Raw genomic sequence first — 20,049 nt, forward strand, 5'->3', positions numbered from 1 at the left:
AGCTGTCCTGTCTCTCGCAGGGGTCATGAGTCTGCAGGCTCAGGGGAAAGGAGTCTGAGGAGCCTACCCCCACCTCGCTGGCTGGGGGCTGTTTCTGCCCTGGAAATGCACCATGTCTATCCCACCTTCCTGGCTTTCCACATCCTGGTCCTTCTGCCTGGAGCAGTGGCCACTGCTCCTTCCATCTGCCTTAAGTGTCTCTTTGCTGACCTGCCAAGCCTAGAAGATCCCTCCCAGCCGGTGTATGTCCCTGTTAGGAGCTGTCCCTAGTGATTTATAACAAGCCTGTCTCTGTATTCAGCTCCCTCCCTCACTCATCTCTATATTTGACAAGTATTTATTGAGCACCTACGAGGTGCCCCCAAACTATTCTAAGTGCTAGGGTTACCATGGCAAAAAAAGAAAAAAAAAATAACAGACAAGATGGCTGATCTAATGGGACTAATGTTTTAGTGGAGAGAAACATACCAATGAGTTCATTTCAAATAAAGACAGAGCACCGTGAAGGAAATAAAATAGGGCGAATGGCCATGAGGGTGGCTGCTTTAGATGGAGCAATCAGGGAGGGTTTCTCTGAGGAGGTGACATTTAAGCTGTGATGTGGATAATGAGAAGGCACCAGCCATGTGAGGATCTAGAGAGAGAGCATTCCAGACAGAGGCAACAGCAAATGCTGAGACTCATTTATTCCTTAAGCAAGTAAGTGAGCACAAACTGTGTGCCCTGCATTGTGCCCAGCGGGGACATAGCAGTGAACAGGGCAGTCACAGCCTTGCCCTCATGGGACTCTCAACCTAGCAGATGGAAGTCATTAACTAGGCAATTGCACAAATGATTAACTGATCACAGGTGTGCTGAGGGCTCCAAAGAAGAGGAGGGTCTACCAGGATGGGGAGTCCAGAGGGACTGAGTCTTCCTCTCCTCTGTAGGCTCAATGGCTAGCCCAGACTGGGCACACGGTAAGTGCTCAGGAAATGTTTGTTGAATGAATTAATGTCCTCTTGGTACCTGCCTCTGTCTTCTTCAGCCACCCTGGGTGCCCTGGAGTTCAGCCTTCTCTACGACCAGGACAACAGCTCCCTGCACTGCACCATCATAAAGGCCAAGGTGGGTAAGGGGGCCAAGCTGGGGACCACTTAGGATGTTCTGGCATTTCTAGGGGACTTGGGGAGGGCATGGGTGACCATGTCTGTCTCCTGTCATTGCCTTGTCTATCTGTGACAGTGACAGTGATGAGGAAAGAGCAGGAATTAGCCACGGCCAATTCCTTTGCAGGGAGGACTTCCTCCGGGGAAGGTCCCAGAGGGGTTTCACTTAACTGCAGCTGCCTCCCGGGAGTGGAGGAAACCAAGCTTCAAGGGCAGAGCCAAGATCTGCCCAGCCCCATCCACACCCTCTGGAGGGGATCTCAGAGGTGTCACCTGGGAGCAGTGACAGCCTAACTTGACAGCTGACATGCCACTGAACAGCTCCTTCTATAGACGGGGCTGTCAAGCTGGAGCTACAGACTGAGTCAGGACTTATTGTTGCAGATACAAGGACAGTAATCTGGGCTTCTGGGGCGGGGAGGGGGGGCGAGGCAAACCAGATTGGAAGAGCATCTCCATGCTACAGGCTCCAGGGGCAGTGAGCCAACTTTACTGCAGCCCGCAAAGAAAGCTGGATGATGCCAATGCTAATCCCAGGAAGTAGTTGACCAGGATCTCCCCCTGCCCCAAGTCTGGTCTATAGAAAATAACAAGCAAGGTTCAGGAACCAGACTTCCTGGGTTCAAATACCAGCTCCACCCCTCCTAGCTGTGGGATTTGGGGGAAGTTAACCTCTCTGTGCCTCAGGGATAATAAGAGAGTCTCTCCCATGAGGATGTTGGTGAGTGTTACGTGGAAGGTGGCGGGGTGTCCCAGTTTGCACAGATGGTCCCCAGCTATGCCTGTTGCCTTGATGAAATAATTAAGAACTCTCCTTTCCACTCACAAAATGTCCCAGTTTGGATGATCAATAATGTATGAAATGCTTAACACAACTTCTAGATCAACGTACCCAGGTCACTTCTTCAGCAGGCACTTAGATGCATTTACACGTGCCCTCCAATAGCACAGTGAGGTAAGGCCCTACATTATCTTATTTCATCTTCATAGGAACCTCTGAGGAAGAGATTATTATTAGCCCCATTGTGAGGCTTAGAAAGTTAAAGCCTGAGGCCACTCAGCTGGTAAGGGATAGAGCTGGATTTGAATCCAGATGTAACCATCTCCAGCTCCAGAAATGGGGGAAAGCCACACCATTACAGCCTCCTTGCGACAGGGGTACAGAAAACTCAACGGCTCAGCGGCTGGGCTGGTAAAGAGATGAGAAAAACATGTGAGACATTAGGGAATGGTAGTAACTTTGGTAAACTAAACTGGTGTGAGCAGGACCCAAAGATGTTCAAGTTCAAATTTGAAAAACACAGCGTCTGCCAATTTGTAACCTCCCAATCCAAACAGACATTCCAGACATGTTTATTAAATACCTACTCTGTACCAGGAACTACCCTAAATGTTGGGGAATATTAAAATGAGCGAGAATAGACTGTGCCCTCATGGAGAAATGGACAAGAAACCACCACTATAGCATCTCCTGAGTATAGTATATCCTCTGGGGCTTTCTACAAATTATTTCTTCCCATTTAATCTTCACAACAAACCTATGAGGAAGGTTTCATCATCGTTCTCATTTTATAGATGGGGAAATTGAGGCACAGAGAGATTAAGGGACTTGCCCAAATCACACAGCCAGGAAGTGGTGGAGCTGGGATCTGAACCAGTGTTGTCCAGCTCAAAAGCCTATGCTCAGGGCTTCCCTGGTGGCGCAGTGGTTGAGAGTCCGCCTGCCGATGCAGGGGACACGGGTTCGTGCCCCGGTCTGGGAAGATCCCACGTGCCGCGGAGCGGCTGGGCCTGTGAGCCATGGCCGCTGAGCCTGCATATCCGGAGCCTGTGCTCCGCAACGGGAGAGGCCACAACAGTGAGAGGCCCGCGTACAGCTAAAAAAAAAAAAAAAGCCTATGCTCTTACCTTCTAGGCTACCCGGCCAGATTTCCCCCTTGCACCCCACTTTGTGGCCTCCTCTCCCCACCTAGTAGTAGCAAACGTTGTTCATACTGAACTTGTGCCAGGGCCAGAGTTCAGCCTTCACAGGTGAGATCTCATTTAACCCTCCAAGAATCCCATGAAGCAGGGTCTGTGATCAGCCCCACTGAACAGCTGAGGAAACTGAAGTCCCCGGAGATCACAGGGCACGATACATGGGATTGGGGATTAGTGCTGTGAGAGGAGAGAGTGGGAGCCCAGAGATAAGACACCTGCCTCAGCCAGGGCCTAGGGGGATGGGCAGAGCGTATCTGAGCCCCAGGAATTTTGGAACTGCTCATGTTAACAAGCCCAGCTTAACTCCTACCCCGGACAAACTGCTCTCCCCCACAGTGGCTCATTTTAGCCATTTTAGCCATGCCAGCTCTGTGAGGGGGGCCAGGCAGAGATTGTGATCCCCATCATACGGATGGAGAAACTGCGGTCTCAGAAGTGAGTGCAAGGGCCAGGGCCAGAACTCAGGCCTCCTTTCGCTGGCCTTTCCTCCTCTCCCACCCATTCTGGGACATGTCCTCCCATCCCAGCAATAACAATCCAGCCTTGTTGGAGCACTTCCTGTGTGCCAGGTACTGTGCCAAGCACTTTACTGGTGGGATCACGTTTAAATCTCACCAGCCCATGAAGCATCCCATTTGACAGGTGAGGAAAATGAGGCTCAGAGAGGTTAAGAAACTTGCCTAAGGTCACACAGCCAGTAAGTGACTTGGCCAGGCTTTAAACCCCGTCTGCCGGATTCCAGTGCTCATTTCAAGATACTGCATTTCCCTTCTCTTTCTTTGCAAGAGGAAGCACACAGGATGGGGTGATAGCTGTGCCCATTGCCTGTGATAGCTGAGCGCCCAGCCCTCCCCAGGCCCTCACGCCACTGCCTTCTTCTCTTACAGGGACTGAAGCCCATGGATTCCAATGGCTTGGCCGATCCCTACGTTAAGCTGCACCTCCTGCCGGGAGCCAGCAAGGTACCATATGGCCTGGGCCTCTTGGCAAGGGGGGCACATGGGCTCTGGAAAGCACCCAAGGTTCCCAGCTCAGAGCCTAAAATAGCCCTCCCCAAACCCCCTCTTCCCTGATTGGCAAAGTTCTTACAAGGGGTAAGGGATGGGCCAGAGCCATTCTCCTTCAAGAGGCAGGGGCTCTGCTCATTTCTCTAACTCAGAAACCTGGGATCCAGGTGAGAAGCAGATACCCTGATTATGCCCTTGACCTGCTCAAACACCTTCAGGGCTCCCCAGGGCTGACCATGGTCCACCTCCCCCACCCATTTTTTGCCCCAGCCAAACATCTCTCAACAGAAATGACTAACTCTTTCCAGATAACTTGAGAAAAGGTTCTATTATTAAGAGAAAATTTACCCCCATCCCTTCCACCTTTCTGGGAGGGAAAGTGGGATTAATTCTTCTTTCTTTGGATTGACCCACTCAGAGCACATGGCTGGAAATGGACGTGTGCCTTCTTGGGCTTTATTTTTTGCTTTGTTGTGTTAATTTGACATGGATGTCCTAAAAACAAGGCTGCCTATGTACTTGGTTACATGATCTTAGAAAAATGCCTTTCAAAAATCTCTGCAAGGGCTTCCCTGGTGGCGCAGTGGTTGGGAGTCCGCCTGCCAATGCAGGGGACACGGGTTCGTGCCCCAGTCTGGGAAGATCCCACATGCCGCGGAGCGGCTGGGCCCGTGAGCCATGGCCGCTGAGCCTGCGCGTCCGGAGCCTGTGCTCCGCAGCGGGAGAGGCCACAACAGTGAGAGGCCCGCATACCGCAAAAAAAAAAAAAAAAAAAAAATCTCTGCAAGTATCAAATGCCCCATTAGACAAAAAAGGACACACACACACACGCACACGCACACGCACGGGCACATACACTTTATCTCACTCTTTTTTTGTTTGGATCAAGGAAAGACAGTCCCACCTGGCCATGGTCAAACTTGTTGGCCACTACTCCTTCTGACTCCCCAGCGACGTTTGCTTCTCCTTGACCCACTTCTTTGCCCACTCCTAAATCCAAACCTGCTTTGCCAAAGAATCCAATCAGTCACTTACATGTTAGTATGAATTAGATTTCGCACCAGGCTACCAGGTGCGTTTCTAACCTTCTCTCTTAGAGTAAAATGAAAAATTTTGTCCTCTCTAAGGAATTTCAGGCATGGAGGATGCTATCTGGGGAAACAGAGGGGACCATCCCAATATCCCCAGAAATTATTTCTTCACTGCCTAGGAATGGGAGACTCTCATTTCTGCTTCCCTGGCCTAGAAACAATACTTTTTCTCAAAGAAAAATATCTTTGCTTTCTAATCTTTATAAAGAGTTCAAAGAGGGGGCCCAGTGCCTGGAGGGAGGGCTGGCCCAGTATCCAGTGTTGGTGATGCACCCTAGAGGATGACCCCACTCCCTGAGAACATGCATTTGGGAGCAACAGAGCCCCTGGACACCCCTGAGGGAAGTGGGTTCCTAAGTCACCCACCCGTCGCAAATGAGCCCAAGGGATGGAGCTGCAGGGCTGACTCCCCACTGAGACAGGTGTCTGTCTGGGTTCTAGTCCAACAAGCTTCGTACCAAAACCCTGCGGAACACCCGAAATCCCATCTGGAATGAGACTCTGGTCTATCATGGCATCACGGCTGAAGACATGCAGAGGAAGACCCTCAGGTGCTTGCCGGGAGGGTGGGCAGAGAGGGGCCTGAGGCTGGGCAGTCTGAGGCATGCGTGGTTCCTGGGGGCAGCGCTTTAAAACATCTCAGAGTAGTTTTTTGTTTCTTTTTTTCTTCTAAAAAGCAATATATATTCCTGATAGACACTTTTGAAAATACAGATAAGTGAAACTGTTAACATCTTGGTGTCTGGACATTTGGGTTTAGCGTGTGTCTATATTTGTGTGTATGTGTTTGTGTGTGTGTGTGTGTGTGTGTGTGTGTGTGTGTGTGTGCGGAAGTTTTTTTTTTTTAATAAAGTTGAGTGTTTTTAAAAGTGTTTATAAAAATGGACCATCCTATTAAGTAATCAGCCAGTTTCCCTTAACAATATACTGACGCCACTTCATATTCTTCTACAGTGTATTAAAATGCATTTTAAATTATATAAGTAATAAATGAGTACATTGTTCTTGTAAAGAATTATTGAGAAAACAAAGCTGCTTTCAAATGTTAGTCCCCTCCCACAGAAGGAGAAAGCCTGGGTTGCCTTTCTCCTTCTGTGAGTGTGTGTATATTCATTATATACATACATATACTATATATATATGTGTATATATATATATATATATATATATATATACACGCACACACTGTCATTTACAATATAAGAAATATCATGTTGAATATATCTGGAACGTGTCTTTTTCCTTAACAATATATCTTGGGGCTGTGGCCATGAGAAGACATTTAGATCTACCTAATTTTTAACTACTTCAGAGTACTCCATAGCATGGGTCTATCACAGATTTTTTTAATGTTTTATTATTAAGTGTTATGAATATACGGAAAAATATAGAATATAATAAAAACAAATACCCATGAACCCAATACTCAGTCTTTCAAAAATCTTAATATTTGTTGTATTTGCTTCGGCTCTTTTTTGTAAGGAATAAAGCACTACAGATGCAAATTGAAGCTCCTCTTGTATACTTCATCCCCCACCCCTTTCTCTTCTTTCCTCCCCAGGGCGAAACACTATCCTGAATTCTATGGGTATCATTTCCAAGCGTGTCCTATGCTTCAGCTACTTAATTATGTATCTATAAACAATATATGGTATTGTTGGCATGTCTTAAAATTTTATGTAACTGTTTACCACTTTATCCAGTTCCCTGTGGACAGACATTTAGATAGCTTCTACCTTTTTTCTATTACAAACAAATTTGCGATGAGCATTCTTCATGCTTCCTTGTGTTCATATGAGTATTTCCTTAGGACAGAAACTAAGGAGGGATATTTGCTGGATCACAGAATATGGGGTGTGGGTCTTTTTAATTTGGCAAGGCATAAAAACTGGTTTACAAATGGGCTGTTCCAAGTACATTCCTATCAGCTACAATATTATTTTAAGGAAACATAAACATTTTTATTGCAATGTAATAACATCCATTTAGAAAAGTGCACACAGAAAAAGTGTACAGACTGATGAATTTTCACCAAGTGAACACACTGGGTTAAGAGAACAGAACATTCCCAGACTACAGAAGCCCTCCCCTGGTGCCCGCTTCCAGTGAGGACCTTTTCCCCCAGGGGATTCATTACCCTAACTGCTAACAGGAAAAATTAATTTCGTCTAGTTCTGTACTTTATACAGATGAAATCACACCACATAATTCCTTTATGTCTGTCTTCTTTCAGCTAATAGTATATTTGTGATGCTCATCCGAGTTGTTGTGGGTACTTGTAGGTTGTTCTTTCTCATTGCTATTTAGTATTCCATTGTGTGACTATAACACGATGTTATTTATTCATTCTACCGTTAATTGGCATTTGGTTGGTGTTCTGTTTGGGGCTATTACAAATAGTGCTGCTGGGAACATTCTAGTAGCTATTTCTTGCATACATTTCTGTTGTATATACACCTGGGAGTGTAATGGCTGAGCCATGGTGTATGTATATGTTTAGCTTTATTAGAAACTGCCAGTTTTCCATAGTGATTGCACCAATTTACACTGCTACCGGCAATGTCTGGGAGTTCCAGTTGCTTCACATCCTCATCAACACTTTTCCATTTTGGCCACTCTGGCGGGTGTGTAATGGTGTCGCATTGTGGTTTTGCATTTCCCTGATGAGCAATTACAACATTATTTTCAATGCGTACTGTTACATTTTTAGGGTTACTTCATAATTTTCTTAAGAAGTCCCCCCCATTATAGAATACTTATGTTATTTCTGCTTTTTCACAACTATAAACAAAACTGTGGTAAAGATCTTTGTAGTTACGTATTTTTTCACTTATGTCTTCAAGGTAAATTCCTAGAAGTGGCGTTACTAGGTCAAAAATGGTGATTATTCGTGAGTCTTTGGAGACATACTGTCCTGCAGAAAGGATGGTGGTGTTTACACCCTCACCGGCTGAATGGAGACAATTTCTTTCTCCAGTTGTGTACAGTGTGGGGCTCAGCAGGAGGGTGTTCTGACCCTTCAGAACTTTGAACCTTGTTCAACAAATGTTAATGGCCAAGAAGCAAGGTGCTGTTAGTTCCTGTCTGTCCCCCATGGGGGGAAAAGTCCTTTCTTCCTCTTAGTATATGTCAGGATGAATTATCATGCCTCGATTGGTCCTTTTGGCCTCCTGAGGGACCTTTCTCATGACCTGCCCCTTTTTGTGCCTCTGGTCTACTCAATGCTGTGCAAAGTAGATAGCAAAAGACAATATAGTGTTCTGGAAATCAGGAGCTTCAAATTCTGGTTCTGCCCCTTACTGGGGAAAAAATTATTCAACATATCTGGGCCCCAGTCTCCTCTCCAAAGTGGGGAACTCAGAGGTCTGGGGGGAGAAAGAATGAAATGAGAAGAGTCAGCTAAGCTCCTAGCCTAACTTTGCAACAGATGACGCTGAAATGACCATAAACTAGATGTAAAGGGGGCTGAACTTCATTAATCATCAGGGAAATGTATTGGGTTGGCCAAAAAGTTCATTTGGGTTTTTTCCACAACATCTTATGGAATACTAATAAATTAATACTACAAGGAGATACTATGGCCCACTCAGAATGGCTAAAATTAAAGACCGACAAAATCGAAGTTAGAATGAAGAGCAACCAGAGCCTGCATAAACTGCTGGTGGGAGCATAACTGGTGGAATCACTCTGGAAAACTGTTTAGAAGTTTCTACTGAGGTTAAACTTGTGTGTAGTCCATGGCTCAGCAATTCTGCTCCTAGGAAGATACCTAACAGAAATATGTATCTATGCATATAGAAAAGACATGAACATGAATGTTCCATTGCAGCTTTATTCATAACAGCCAGAAATGGCTCAAAACCAAATGCCCATAATTAGCAAAATTATTACAACATATTTACACAACAGAATACTATACAACCAAAAAAGGGACAAATAACTATAGACATGGATGAATCTCACAGACATAATGTTGGACAAAAGAAACCAAATGTAAAAGGGTATACATCTGATTTTATTTAAATGTAAGTCAAAAACAAGACACTGCATCTTGCCAAGAGAACAAGATAGTGATTCTCTCTGAGGGAGGTAGTGACTAGGAGGGATCATGAGGGTCTTCTGGGAGCTGGAGTGTTCTATATCTTGATCTATCTGAGTGGTAGTTACATGGGTGTATGCAAATTCAAAAATCCAACAAGCTAGAAATTTAAGATTTGTGTATGTTATTGCTTGTTAAGTTATACTGTGATCAAGAAGAAATTAGAAGTACCTGGCCTAGTGCTCAATAAATATGAAGTTGTATTATTCCTGTGCACATTACACGTTCCTTGCCAGCATCAATCAGAGCTCTTGGTACATAGTAGGAGCTCAATATATGCTCTTCTTTCTTTCTCCATCCTTTATGTCAATCGCAGGATCTCTGTCTGTGATGAGGACAAATTTGGCCATAACGAGTTTATCGGTGAGACCAGATTCTCGCTCAAAAAATTGAAGCCCAACCAGAGGAAGAACTTCAATATCTGTCTGGAGCGGGTGATCCCGGTGAGTGCCTTTGCCCCAAGGGTTCAATGGGGAAGAAGAGTTGGAGAGGTGGGTGCTGCCTTCTTTTGGGGCTGTAAAGGATGTGATAGATCTGTAGGGTGCCAGACAGGAGAGGGGCTTTGGCAGCTGTTGGAGGGAGGGTGAAGATTTCAGGCCAGAACATGGGGGTTGCATCCTGGCTATGCCTTCTACCAACCCTGTGTTAGCATCACTTCTGAAGGTCAGAGTGGTGTGGCAGAGTGGCCTGCCTGGGTTCAAAGCCAGCTCTGCCGTTTCCCTGCTCCCTGGCCTTCACCAAGGGTCTGAACTATTCTGGGCCTCAGTTTTTCTTGTCTCTAAAATGGGTGTTACGACAGCACCTGCCTCATAGGAGGCAGAACCTAGTACCTAATAAGCACTCATAAATTAACTGTTGTTATTATAGTAAATAATACTGCCTTACCCACCTGTCAGTCAAGAAGTCATAAAGAATCATAGAGATACACAGGAGGCAGGATACCATAGCACTTAAGAGCATGGGCTCTGGAGCCAGACTGGGATTGAGTCCCAGTTTCTGCCACTTATAGTATAACTTGAGTCAAATGACTTAACCTATCTGTGCCTCAGTTTTCTTGTCTGTAAAATGGGATAATATAGTACCAACCTCATAGGGTCTTTTAAGGATTAATGTAAAAGTACATGTAAAGCATTAAAACTGTTATTGTTAGATGTGATACTCACCTTTTGAGAAAGAACAAGAACCAAATCGAGGTTGTCCAATTGGACTACACCTCTGAATCAACTAGAGATTTTAAAACCAGAGCTTTACAAAATAGATTCTGTGGGGGATCTCCCTGGATATTCTGACTTGGCAAGATAGGGTGAGACCTAGCAATCTGTATTGTTAGACATAATCCAACCTACCCCTTTTTACATCTGAGCCACCTGGGGCCCAAAAAGAGGAGCGAGTTGCCAAGGTCATACTGCAAGTCAGCGACCGTGTTCTCAGGCACCAGCCAGAGCCCAGCTTTCTTGCAATGACCTGCGTGCCTGCTCCCCCTGGGCAGTGGGCCAGCGCCCCATTGGGAAGCCGTGGGGGGTGGGAGGGGGACTCCTGCAGCATCCTCCCACCAGATGGCCAGCCTGAGGATGGACTATCTGTGTGCTGCACCATATTTTATAGCACAGACAAAGGAAGACACAACAAGGAAAATTGCAAGGAAGAATTTACACCGAATGCCAGGCTCCCAATAAATCATTAGATGTGCCTAGGAATGAAGCCTTTCCTCTGGGTCTTTGCCTGGTAACAGTTGGCTCTTCAGGCTTTGCCATCCTTCCGTCACTCAGTGAGTCCAGTGGGTCAGCTCCTGGGTCTGCCATCTCGCTGTGATGGACACAGCCAGCCTCAGAGGCACAGAGGTGGCAGGACAGGCCCGCACTGGCCCCACAACCCTGCTGATCATCTCCTTTGCTCTTAAACCTCCCACCACCAACTCCCCTCTTATGCCCCACTAAGGACAGGGACCTCATAAGCTCTGACCCCTCTCCTCTGGACTTCAGTTTTCCTCATTTATAAAGTGGAGAGGTTGGATTTAACCAGTGCTTTTCACATTGTGTTCCCCAGAGCCTTAGAATCCTGCAAAAGGGCCTTAGGAGCCATGGGGGAAGAAGCACCTGGTGGCCCCTGTGCCACTTCATCCAGAGCAGACAAAATCTTGTCTGTTTTGTGTATGGGCTGCTTTGCCACTTATTGGTTGTGGCAAGTGGTTTAGCCACTGTGGCCCTCCGTGTCATCATCTGTAAAATGGGGATAGTAATACAACCTACATCAATAGGCTGTTGTGCATTAACATGGTCTCTCAAATGGTTAACGTTATATACATTTTAGCCGAGTGGGGGAAAGCTGGAGGGCCACAGAAGCTTGGAGAACCCATCCTCATGGCTCTGGATGCCAGTGGAGGGGAGAAGGTGTTTCTGGTTTTTCTTGTGTAGGGAGATGAGCCCCATTGACAATGTTATTTTTCCTTTCTGTCTCCTTCCTCAAGATGAAGCGTGCTGGAACCACCGGGTCAGCCCGAGGCATGGCCCTTTATGAGGAGGAGGTGAGCGCTGAGTGGGTGTTGAAGCCACAGTCGGGGTCTGGCATCTCCCTTTTCTCTCCCTCCCTGGCCCCTTTCCCACTCTTTTACCCCAAACCACCTGCCTGTTGGTTCACCATGAGAGGTGCCCTTGCCCAAGGCATTAGAACATGAGACCAGGAGCATGCTTTTCACACCTGGAGCCCCCAAGGTGGGGGAAGCCCCATCCTCTCATACCCGAGAGACACCCTTGACCTTGTTGGCAGAAGCTCTGCTGGCAGTTCTGCTGCACTAGAGCAATGCCACGCTCCCTCCATGGGGATGTAGGGCAGGTTCTCTGAGCTGTGTGTCTGGCAGAGACTGGAGTTGGGCTTCACAACCATGCCCTCGGCCCCAAGGACTGCACTTTTGAGAAAACTGGGTGGGTGGGGGGAGTCTGAGCTGAGTCACGTTGGAATCAGGGTCAAGCTCAGCCTATGATCAGAGTCAGGGTCAGTCCGTGTCTAAGAGTAAAGCCATTGGCCCCCATGTGCCTAGAACTGGGCCCCTTGGCTTTCATCATTTGCTCCTCCCTGGAGTCTGGGGTGTCTTCTGTCTGTAGTGCTGATTGCACTAGCACTGGCCCACCTCCTCCTACTTTCCACAGACTCTCTCTTTAATGGTCGCCATCCACGTTGCCCAGACCCCTTCCCTCCTGGGCCCACACACCCTCTTCTCCTACTGCAGCAGGTGGAGCGTATTGGTGACACAGAGGAACGCGGCAAGATCCTGGTGTCCCTCATGTACAGCACACAGCAGGGAGGCCTCATTGTGGGCATCATACGCTGCGTGCACCTGGCGGCCATGGACGCCAATGGCTACTCAGATCCATTCGTCAAGCTGTGAGTCAATGTCTGGGGACTATAAATGGGCCCCAGAGGGGGGGTCCTAGATCCTTGCAAAGAGAGAACCAGAGAGCTTCCTTCCCCAAGATCATTGTACATTGAGGCCCAGAGAGGGCAAAGAACCTGCCCAAGGTCACACAGTGAGACGGATGCCCAGAACCGGTGAGTGTGAGTCTGGAGTCTCAGTCAGCCTGGTGTGTCACCCACCCATGTGAGAAGTTTTGTGGCTCTCCTCCTGTGGGAGAGGGGTGGTCGGCAAGGTTACAGTAATCCCATTTGTAGCGCCTGGGAATCAGCAACACATCCCTCCAGAGTCCAGAGCCCCACCACCAAAGAAGCAACCTGACTTTTTCTGGATTCAGTCTGGAAATGCTCAAAGAAAAGACCTTAGGCTTTGGGGTTTTTCCAGTTATCTCAGTCATGGGGAATAAGAGAGACTTTGTGTTCTGGGTCCTCTGAGAAGATGCCAAGAGGGGATTAAACAGAGGAGAAATGCCTATGTGAGAGAAAGTAGGGGAAAGGCAGGGGAAATGGGACAGCAGTTAGACGGCCATTGGAGTCTGACCCTAAGTGAGGGGACGAGGGAGGGAGGGATGGGTGGAAGCATCCCAGATGCAAGTTCAGCAAAGCCATCAGGAAGTCCTCAAGCCAAAATTGGCCATCACATGAGGCCCGTGTCTCCTAGGAGTAGGCCTGCCATAGGTATCCCTGCCATGTTCGGTAGTCAGCTGGGAGTGTGGCTTGGCACAAACATGGCATGGATTTCCAAGCACGGCAGCTGGGGCCTTGGTCATTTATGTTCCCTGTAGTTGGAGGTCCTTCAGGCACATTCTCCAAGCCGCCATTGAATCAGACATGGGATGCACCTCCCATCTCTGCCAGCTACCAGCTGTGTAACTGTCAGCAAGTTATTTGATGTCTCTGAGCCTCAGATTCTTCATTGGTAAAGTGGAAAAAACAAGTCCACTTATTTCCAAGAGTGGCCATAAGGCTCAAATGAGATACCATATAAAAGGAATAAAATTACGCCTGGTACAGAAACATTTAGCTACTCTGAATAGAATTCTGCCTTGCTTGTGGCAGTAAAATGTGTGTTTATGTGGTTGCTGTTGAGAGCCTGAGCTCTGGATCCAGACTGCCCGGGTTTGAATCCCAGATCCAATAGTCTTCAATATTCTCCAGCTGTGTGACCTTGGGCTCATGCCTTAACATCTCTGGGCCTCTATGTCCTCATCTATGAAATGGGAAGAGTAGTATTGGTCATTTGGTCCTGTCCTCCAAGAAGCAGACACCAAGACTAGATGAGATGCTAAGAGATTTGCTGGGGAAGGCGCCTGGGAAGGAAAATTGAGAGAGAGCTGGAGGAGGACCATAGAGACAACAGGCCTGGTGCACGTCTGCTTCCTGGGGGGTAGTGGGAGGATGGTTGGGCAGGAAGAGTCTTAGACTGCAGTGCAGTTCTGTTAAGTTTCAACCACTGTGGTGCGGAATCCTTGAGCGCAGTCGCCCATTAGAGGAGCCCCGCACCTCCCAGAAATGGGGCTGCCTACTGTCGCTGCTGGCTCAGGTACTGGCTGAGAGTAGCCTGTGGGGAGCATGGCCACATGAAAACATAGTGGTGAATTCAGAGCCCAGCAGCTTGTCAGTCTCCCCCTGCAGTTGGAGATCTGAGAGATACATTTTCATGGAGTCGGTGCTCAACAAATACCTGCCATTATTGTTATAAATAATTACTCTCACTATCTTACTTATGGCAAAGAGTGTTTATTAATGATCTCTCCAACCTGGGAGACACTCCTTCCCCCATCCGCACTGCCTCTGACAATAGAAATCAATGCTTCCCTTAAGGTCATGGCTACAAATCAGGCCACAGTGGACTTTGCTCCAGATTTTCTTTGAAAGAGGATTTTAGTTAACAAAAGAACACACATGTCTGGAACGCGTTTGACTTCTAGGAGTAATTTCGTGTAATTTTCTAATTTTCCCACATGGTCCAATAGAGAACATTAGCTCCTGGGCTCCTGTCCTGTACTCCACTGAATCCCAGACACATGCAAATTGTTTTTCTTAAATAACTCTCCCCACCACCCCTTCTCCCATCTACCCAACCCTCCAGAAGAAGTAGAGTTGCAGTGGTCACCAGTGAATCAGCTGCCCTGGTGGGCATTGTAAAAAAGAAAACAGGAGATCATTAACCAATTTAAGATCCAATAAAGTTTTTTAAAGTCAGAATTGCCCTTTATTTTTGTTCAGCATCTGGTACCTTTCAAATCCCCTTTTGTATCTCTTCTTTCAGATTATCCTCAAAAGCAGTTCTGTGAGTGAGAAAGAAAAGTTTGCCTTCTTTACAGATTGGGACGCTGAGGCATGCCGAAGTTACACTCATGTTGAGAGTTGCACAGCTAGTGACAGCTTGCATCAGAATCCAATTGTCCTAACTCATAAGAGTTTTTAGCCCATTTTATTTATTCGCCCAGAAAATATTGATTGAGCACCTACTACGTGTCATGCATTGTGTCTACACTGGGGGAGGAGCCTTCTAGGCAGAAGAAACAGTATGTGCAAAGGCCCTGGGATGGAAAGGAGAGTGAATGGGGTGTGGGGTGAAGCACGTGGCACAAGATCAGGCTGGACAGGAGCAGGGACCCAACCACGTAGAGCCTTACACGGCCACATTAAGGATTTTGAACTTCACCCTGAGGTCAAAGGAGAGCCATGGAATAGTTTTGAACAGGAGACTGATCGTAATCAGATTTGCATCTTCTCCCTTTTGTCCGTACCCTCATCATCTCCCCAGGACCTGGGGGCAGCTTAAGAGATAATCAGTAGTGAAGCCCCAGGCACCATCTTCCAGGTTCTCAATGATCCATTGGGAGAAAGTCCTAGCTAAGAGCACAGACTCCAGAGGCAACAGCTGGGTTGAGTCCCCAGCTGTGTGACCAGAGGCACATGTCTCAACTTCACTCTGAACGCTCAGTTTCCTTGTATGTAAATGGGTGGTTGTACCATCTAGGGTTTGTCGAGGATTAAATATGCATAAGGTGCTTAGGTAATGCCTGGCACCAAGTAGATGCTCTGATGCACATTGGTCATTATTAATGTTGATTCACTTTCTGATCTGTTCATTATTCTCCTGACACTGGGAGGACCTTTGGGGTCATTAAGAGGCTGTTCTTATTCATTAAACTTCATCCATAATAGCCTCTCATGTCTCCTCTCAGCTGGCTGAAACCAGATATGGGAAAGAAAGCCAAACATAAGACTCAAATTAAGAAGAAAACGTTGAATCCTGAATTTAATGAGGTAAGGCTGCCCCATTTTTTGCCATGCTCTGGGATAGTTCCTATATGTGAGGGAGGAACAAATTCCCTGCTAGAAAGTTGTAAAGCACACACACACAAAAAAACTTTCTTACATAGATCAGCTTGAATTATCTAAAGAAGGAATGAGTTCCTCATCATTGGAGGAAATCAAGCCTAAAACAAAAGCCTATAGATTTGGAATGTCATAGGGAAGACACTGTATTTGGAGAGAGAATGAATTAAATCATCTCCAATGTCTTTACCAACTCTAATAGTATATAATACTGATATTTGAGCAAATAAATAGGGGCAGTTGTCCCCTTTGCCACCCACCCAGTTGGCACTGCCCTCTCCCTCTCCCTCTCCGTCTCCGTCTCCCTCCATCCTCAGTGCATCCAGTCCTGCTAAAGCCACTATCTAGATACCCATTGAATGTGCTTATTCCTCTGTATTCACACTGTTGACTTGTCAGGCATCTAAATACTCAAATGTTGAGCACTAGGTTAGGTCCAGCCACACAGCTGTTAGACAAAGCCATAAAAGTGGTGATGCAGAAAAAAAATTAAAAATAAAAATAAAGTGGTGATGTAGGAAAAAAAACCTGCTAACATGCAAAGTTGGTTTTTACCATATGTTATAAAATGGAAAAAGGAAGCCACAGTACAGTATATTCATATTATATTTCTATAATACAATATTCAAATATTTCATATGGTATAAAATTCATATTAATTTTTCAAAACAGACACCAGTATGGTCACACATGGGGAATGTTGACAGTGGTCATTCTTGGGTAGATAGATAACAAGTTTTGGTTATGGGTTTTTGTGGGGTTTTTTTTTTTTTTTTTTTTTTTGCTTCCTTGTTCGTTTTAAAGATGAACAGGAATGAATTTTGTGATTAGGCAGAAGAGTTACTGACAAAATCAGATTATCTGAAAACATAAGCACCTAACCCTCAACTACCTTTAATCTCTGAACAATGGAGAGTGAGGAAAACCACTTCAGAAGCTATCAGAATGGAAGGACTGAGTTCATGGCTATCTGCCTTTAAGGAAACTTGCCCAGGACCAGCCCTCTTAGAAACACCCCACCAGTCTTCTCAACTTCAAGCAGTGTCATTGAAAAGAGAATTATAGGGTCTGGGGGGCTTTATTATACGGAGTGTTAGTTGAGAGGGGTTCTTCAGGCCTGGGGTAAAGGCCCCTTTGATTCCAGATACCCAGTACAAGGTCCGCCCCTTGGTCCATGAACCCCTAAGACTCAGCCTCTTAGCTTCCGATGCCGAAGGCTCAGAGAACCCTGTCACTCACATGTCTTCCTCTGCTGCATCTAGGAATTTTTCTACGACATCAAACATAGTGACCTGGCGAAGAAGTCACTGGACATCTCAGTCTGGGACTATGACATTGGCAAGTCCAATGATTACATCGGTGAGTGCTCCCAGCTCCCGGGGAAAACCCTATCCTCTATCCTCCCAGGAGGGGGGAGCCTTACCCAGGGATGCACAGGGTTGAGGGCACTGCTTTACTTTGGTAATTACATTGTCCAAACGCTAAGTCGGGACCCATGGTCCTCACTTGGGTCCAGTTTGGCTTACAAAGCTGGGAAGATTGGATCACGATTGGTTATTTGCTGAACAAGTCACCTCCAGCAGAATAATTAAATTACAGAAGAGTGGAGCGTGTGGCCTCTGCAGAAAATAGGGTGCAGGGCTTCCCTGGTGGCGCAGTGGTTGAGAGTCCGCCTGCCAATGCAGGGGACACGGGTTCGTGCCCAGGTCCGGGAAGATCCCACATGCCGTGGAGCGGCTAGGCCCACGAGCCATGGCCGCTGAGCCTGTGCATCCGGAGCCTGTGCTCCGCAAGGGGAGAGGCCACGACAGTGAGAGGCCCGCATACCACAAAAAAAAAAAAAAGAAAAAGAAAAAAAGAAAATAGGGTGCAAAGGAAGTCTCCTTAATCTATTTGCAAGTCCAGAATGAAGGTTCTCCTGTTCCCAGTCCCCCTCCAAATAATGAGGAAGAACAGTCATTACAGGTGGAGTAGGGAGGGAATTCCAGACAACGGATACAGCAAGAGCAAAGATGTGCAGGCAGGATTGAGCAGGGTGATGAAACTGACTCTCTGGAAATAGATGATGAGTACCAGAAGTAGTGAGAGAGAATTTCAGTGAGTGGATTGGTGACTTAAAGAAGGTCTTTAAAAATAGACAATGAAGTTGTGACTTGATGCCACAGTAGGGAGCCATTGCAGGTTCTTGAGTAGGTAGTCTGTAGGCAGAGAAAGCCAGTAGTAATAATAACATCATAACCACAACCTCCAGAGAGAATGGATCCCAAGTGGCTGGAGCCGGGGTGGGTCACTGCTTGGTGGCAGTTTTTCCCCAACTAGACATTTGGGTCCAGAATGAGATTCCCGTGCATCCCTCCACTCTGACCGCCTGCCCCTATCTTCCCATCTTGTCCTCCAGGAGGCTGCCAGCTGGGGATCTCAGCCAAGGGAGAGCGCTTAAAACACTGGTACGAGTGTCTGAAAAACAAGGACAAGAAGATAGAACGCTGGCACCAGCTACAGAATGAGAACCACGTGTCAAGCGATTAGGATGGCGCCCAGGTCCCCACCTCCATGCCCCAGCCCATGCCCCGTCACCCCACAGCCTGTCCCAGCTGCCCGTTGCACTCTGGTCTCTCTTCTCTACGCCTCCCCCAACCCCATCACTCCTGGAGCCTGCCTTTGAAGTCTCCCCCGCACCTTGGACATTGCCACCAAAAACCTCCCCTCTCCTCAACACTGCAATGCGGGCTCTGAATGCAGCCCCTCTCTGATCCCTCCAGGATGGAGCCATAGGGATGGGGATGGGGAGATTTTCACAAGGAGGTTGTTAATTTAACAACCTCTCAGCCTGGGTAAATTACAGAGGCTCTTCATCATTTAGGACTGTTTTTAGACCCTCCTGGCCTTGGACACACGCACATAACACACACACACACACACACACACACACACACACACAAACTTGTTTCCTATGTCGACATCCACCTATACCCTCAGTTGTCAGCAGAGCCAGACAAGGCTGTGAGGATAAGCATTTGGGCAGAAATAGAGCATCTCAAGTCCCTCCACCTCTTCACATCATACACCCCAATTGCCACAAAACAGACCCCCATGTTTAAACTCCCCGGTGACTAGGAACACACCCTCCCGGCTCCAGGTGCATCAAGAAATGACCATGCAGAATACCCAAAGGAACTGGGTAGCCCCCCCTCTTTCAGGATGTCCCCTATTTGCTTCCTAGCAGAAACGAGCTCCCATTCTCTACCACCCACCCACTCCCCTTCTCCTCTTTCCCCTTCCCTTAGCCCAAGGCCACGTTCACCTCTCCCTTCCTCACCCTCTCACCTCTTCTCTCTACTCCCACCTCTCGCCCCTTCTCCTTTCTCCGTCTCTGAGGGGGTAAAATAGCAAAAGCAAAAAAGTGTATCTTAACACAGCCTCACCTCCTCGCCGCCTCTCACCAGCCTGACCAGCAAATGCTGAGAAACTGGCAAATCCCTGAACTTCCATGTAGGTCTAAGCTTCTACAACCACCCACTTCTCCCCTTGGCAGAGCCGGGTGTCCTCGGGCCTTGGGCTGCTGCTGGCGCTGCCCTGGGTGCATGGCAGCATCCTGCAAGCTGTGTAGACACCCCGTAGAGGGGCTTTCTCAGCCCCTGGCCTCCCCAAGTGGGCGCAGAACGTGTTTAAACCAGAGGTCTGGGTTCCAGGAGGCCTCTCCAAAGCCCCTAGCCTTTCTCCTTCCTTTGCTCTTAGCTAAATGAACAAATGACCCCCCCCCACTCTCTCTCTCTCTCCCTCTCTCTCTCTCTCTCTCTCTCTCTCTCTCTCTCAGACTCTCTTGCATCCTGTCTCTCACTCAGAATCGCCTCTGGTCTCTCTGTCTCTCTATCTCTTGCACCCTCTTCATTGTGTCAGGAGAACAAAACACCATCATGGACATAAAACTTTAGAGAGTGACAGATCCTGACACCAAAGGCTTT

General features: G+C 47.3%; 1 protein-coding gene across 4 annotated transcripts in view; it reads left to right on the forward strand.

The window, feature by feature from the left end:
• The window catches only part of RPH3A (rabphilin 3A), a 270,274-nt gene extending 251,256 nt beyond the window's left edge, over nt 1–19,018 (forward strand). Inside the window, exons 14-22 of one of the 4 annotated variants that reach the window (XM_029227221.1) lie at nt 1,028–1,107; nt 4,016–4,090; nt 5,668–5,777; nt 9,642–9,768; nt 11,793–11,849; nt 12,552–12,706; nt 15,931–16,012; nt 17,347–17,443; nt 18,483–18,749. In XM_029227221.1, coding sequence (XP_029083054.1) covers nt 1,028–1,107; nt 4,016–4,090; nt 5,668–5,777; nt 9,642–9,768; nt 11,793–11,849; nt 12,552–12,706; nt 15,931–16,012; nt 17,347–17,443; nt 18,483–18,613 — 914 coding nt within the window. In that variant the 3' untranslated portion in view covers nt 18,614–18,749. Of the gene's footprint in view, nt 1–1,027; nt 1,108–4,015; nt 4,091–5,667; nt 5,778–9,641; nt 9,769–11,792; nt 11,850–12,551; nt 12,707–15,930; nt 16,013–17,346; nt 17,444–18,482 lie in introns of all 4 variants that reach the window. The other 3 variants (XM_029227227.1, XM_029227246.1, XM_029227236.1) reach the window with 3 other exon arrangements.
• Nucleotides 19,019–20,049: the final 1,031 nt, after the last annotated feature.

Source organism: Monodon monoceros, unplaced genomic scaffold, assembly GCF_005190385.1.
Source record: "Monodon monoceros isolate NGI ecotype Baffin Bay Population unplaced genomic scaffold, NGI_Narwhal_1 Super_Scaffold_1, whole genome shotgun sequence".
Lineage (NCBI taxonomy): Eukaryota > Metazoa > Chordata > Mammalia > Artiodactyla > Monodontidae > Monodon > Monodon monoceros.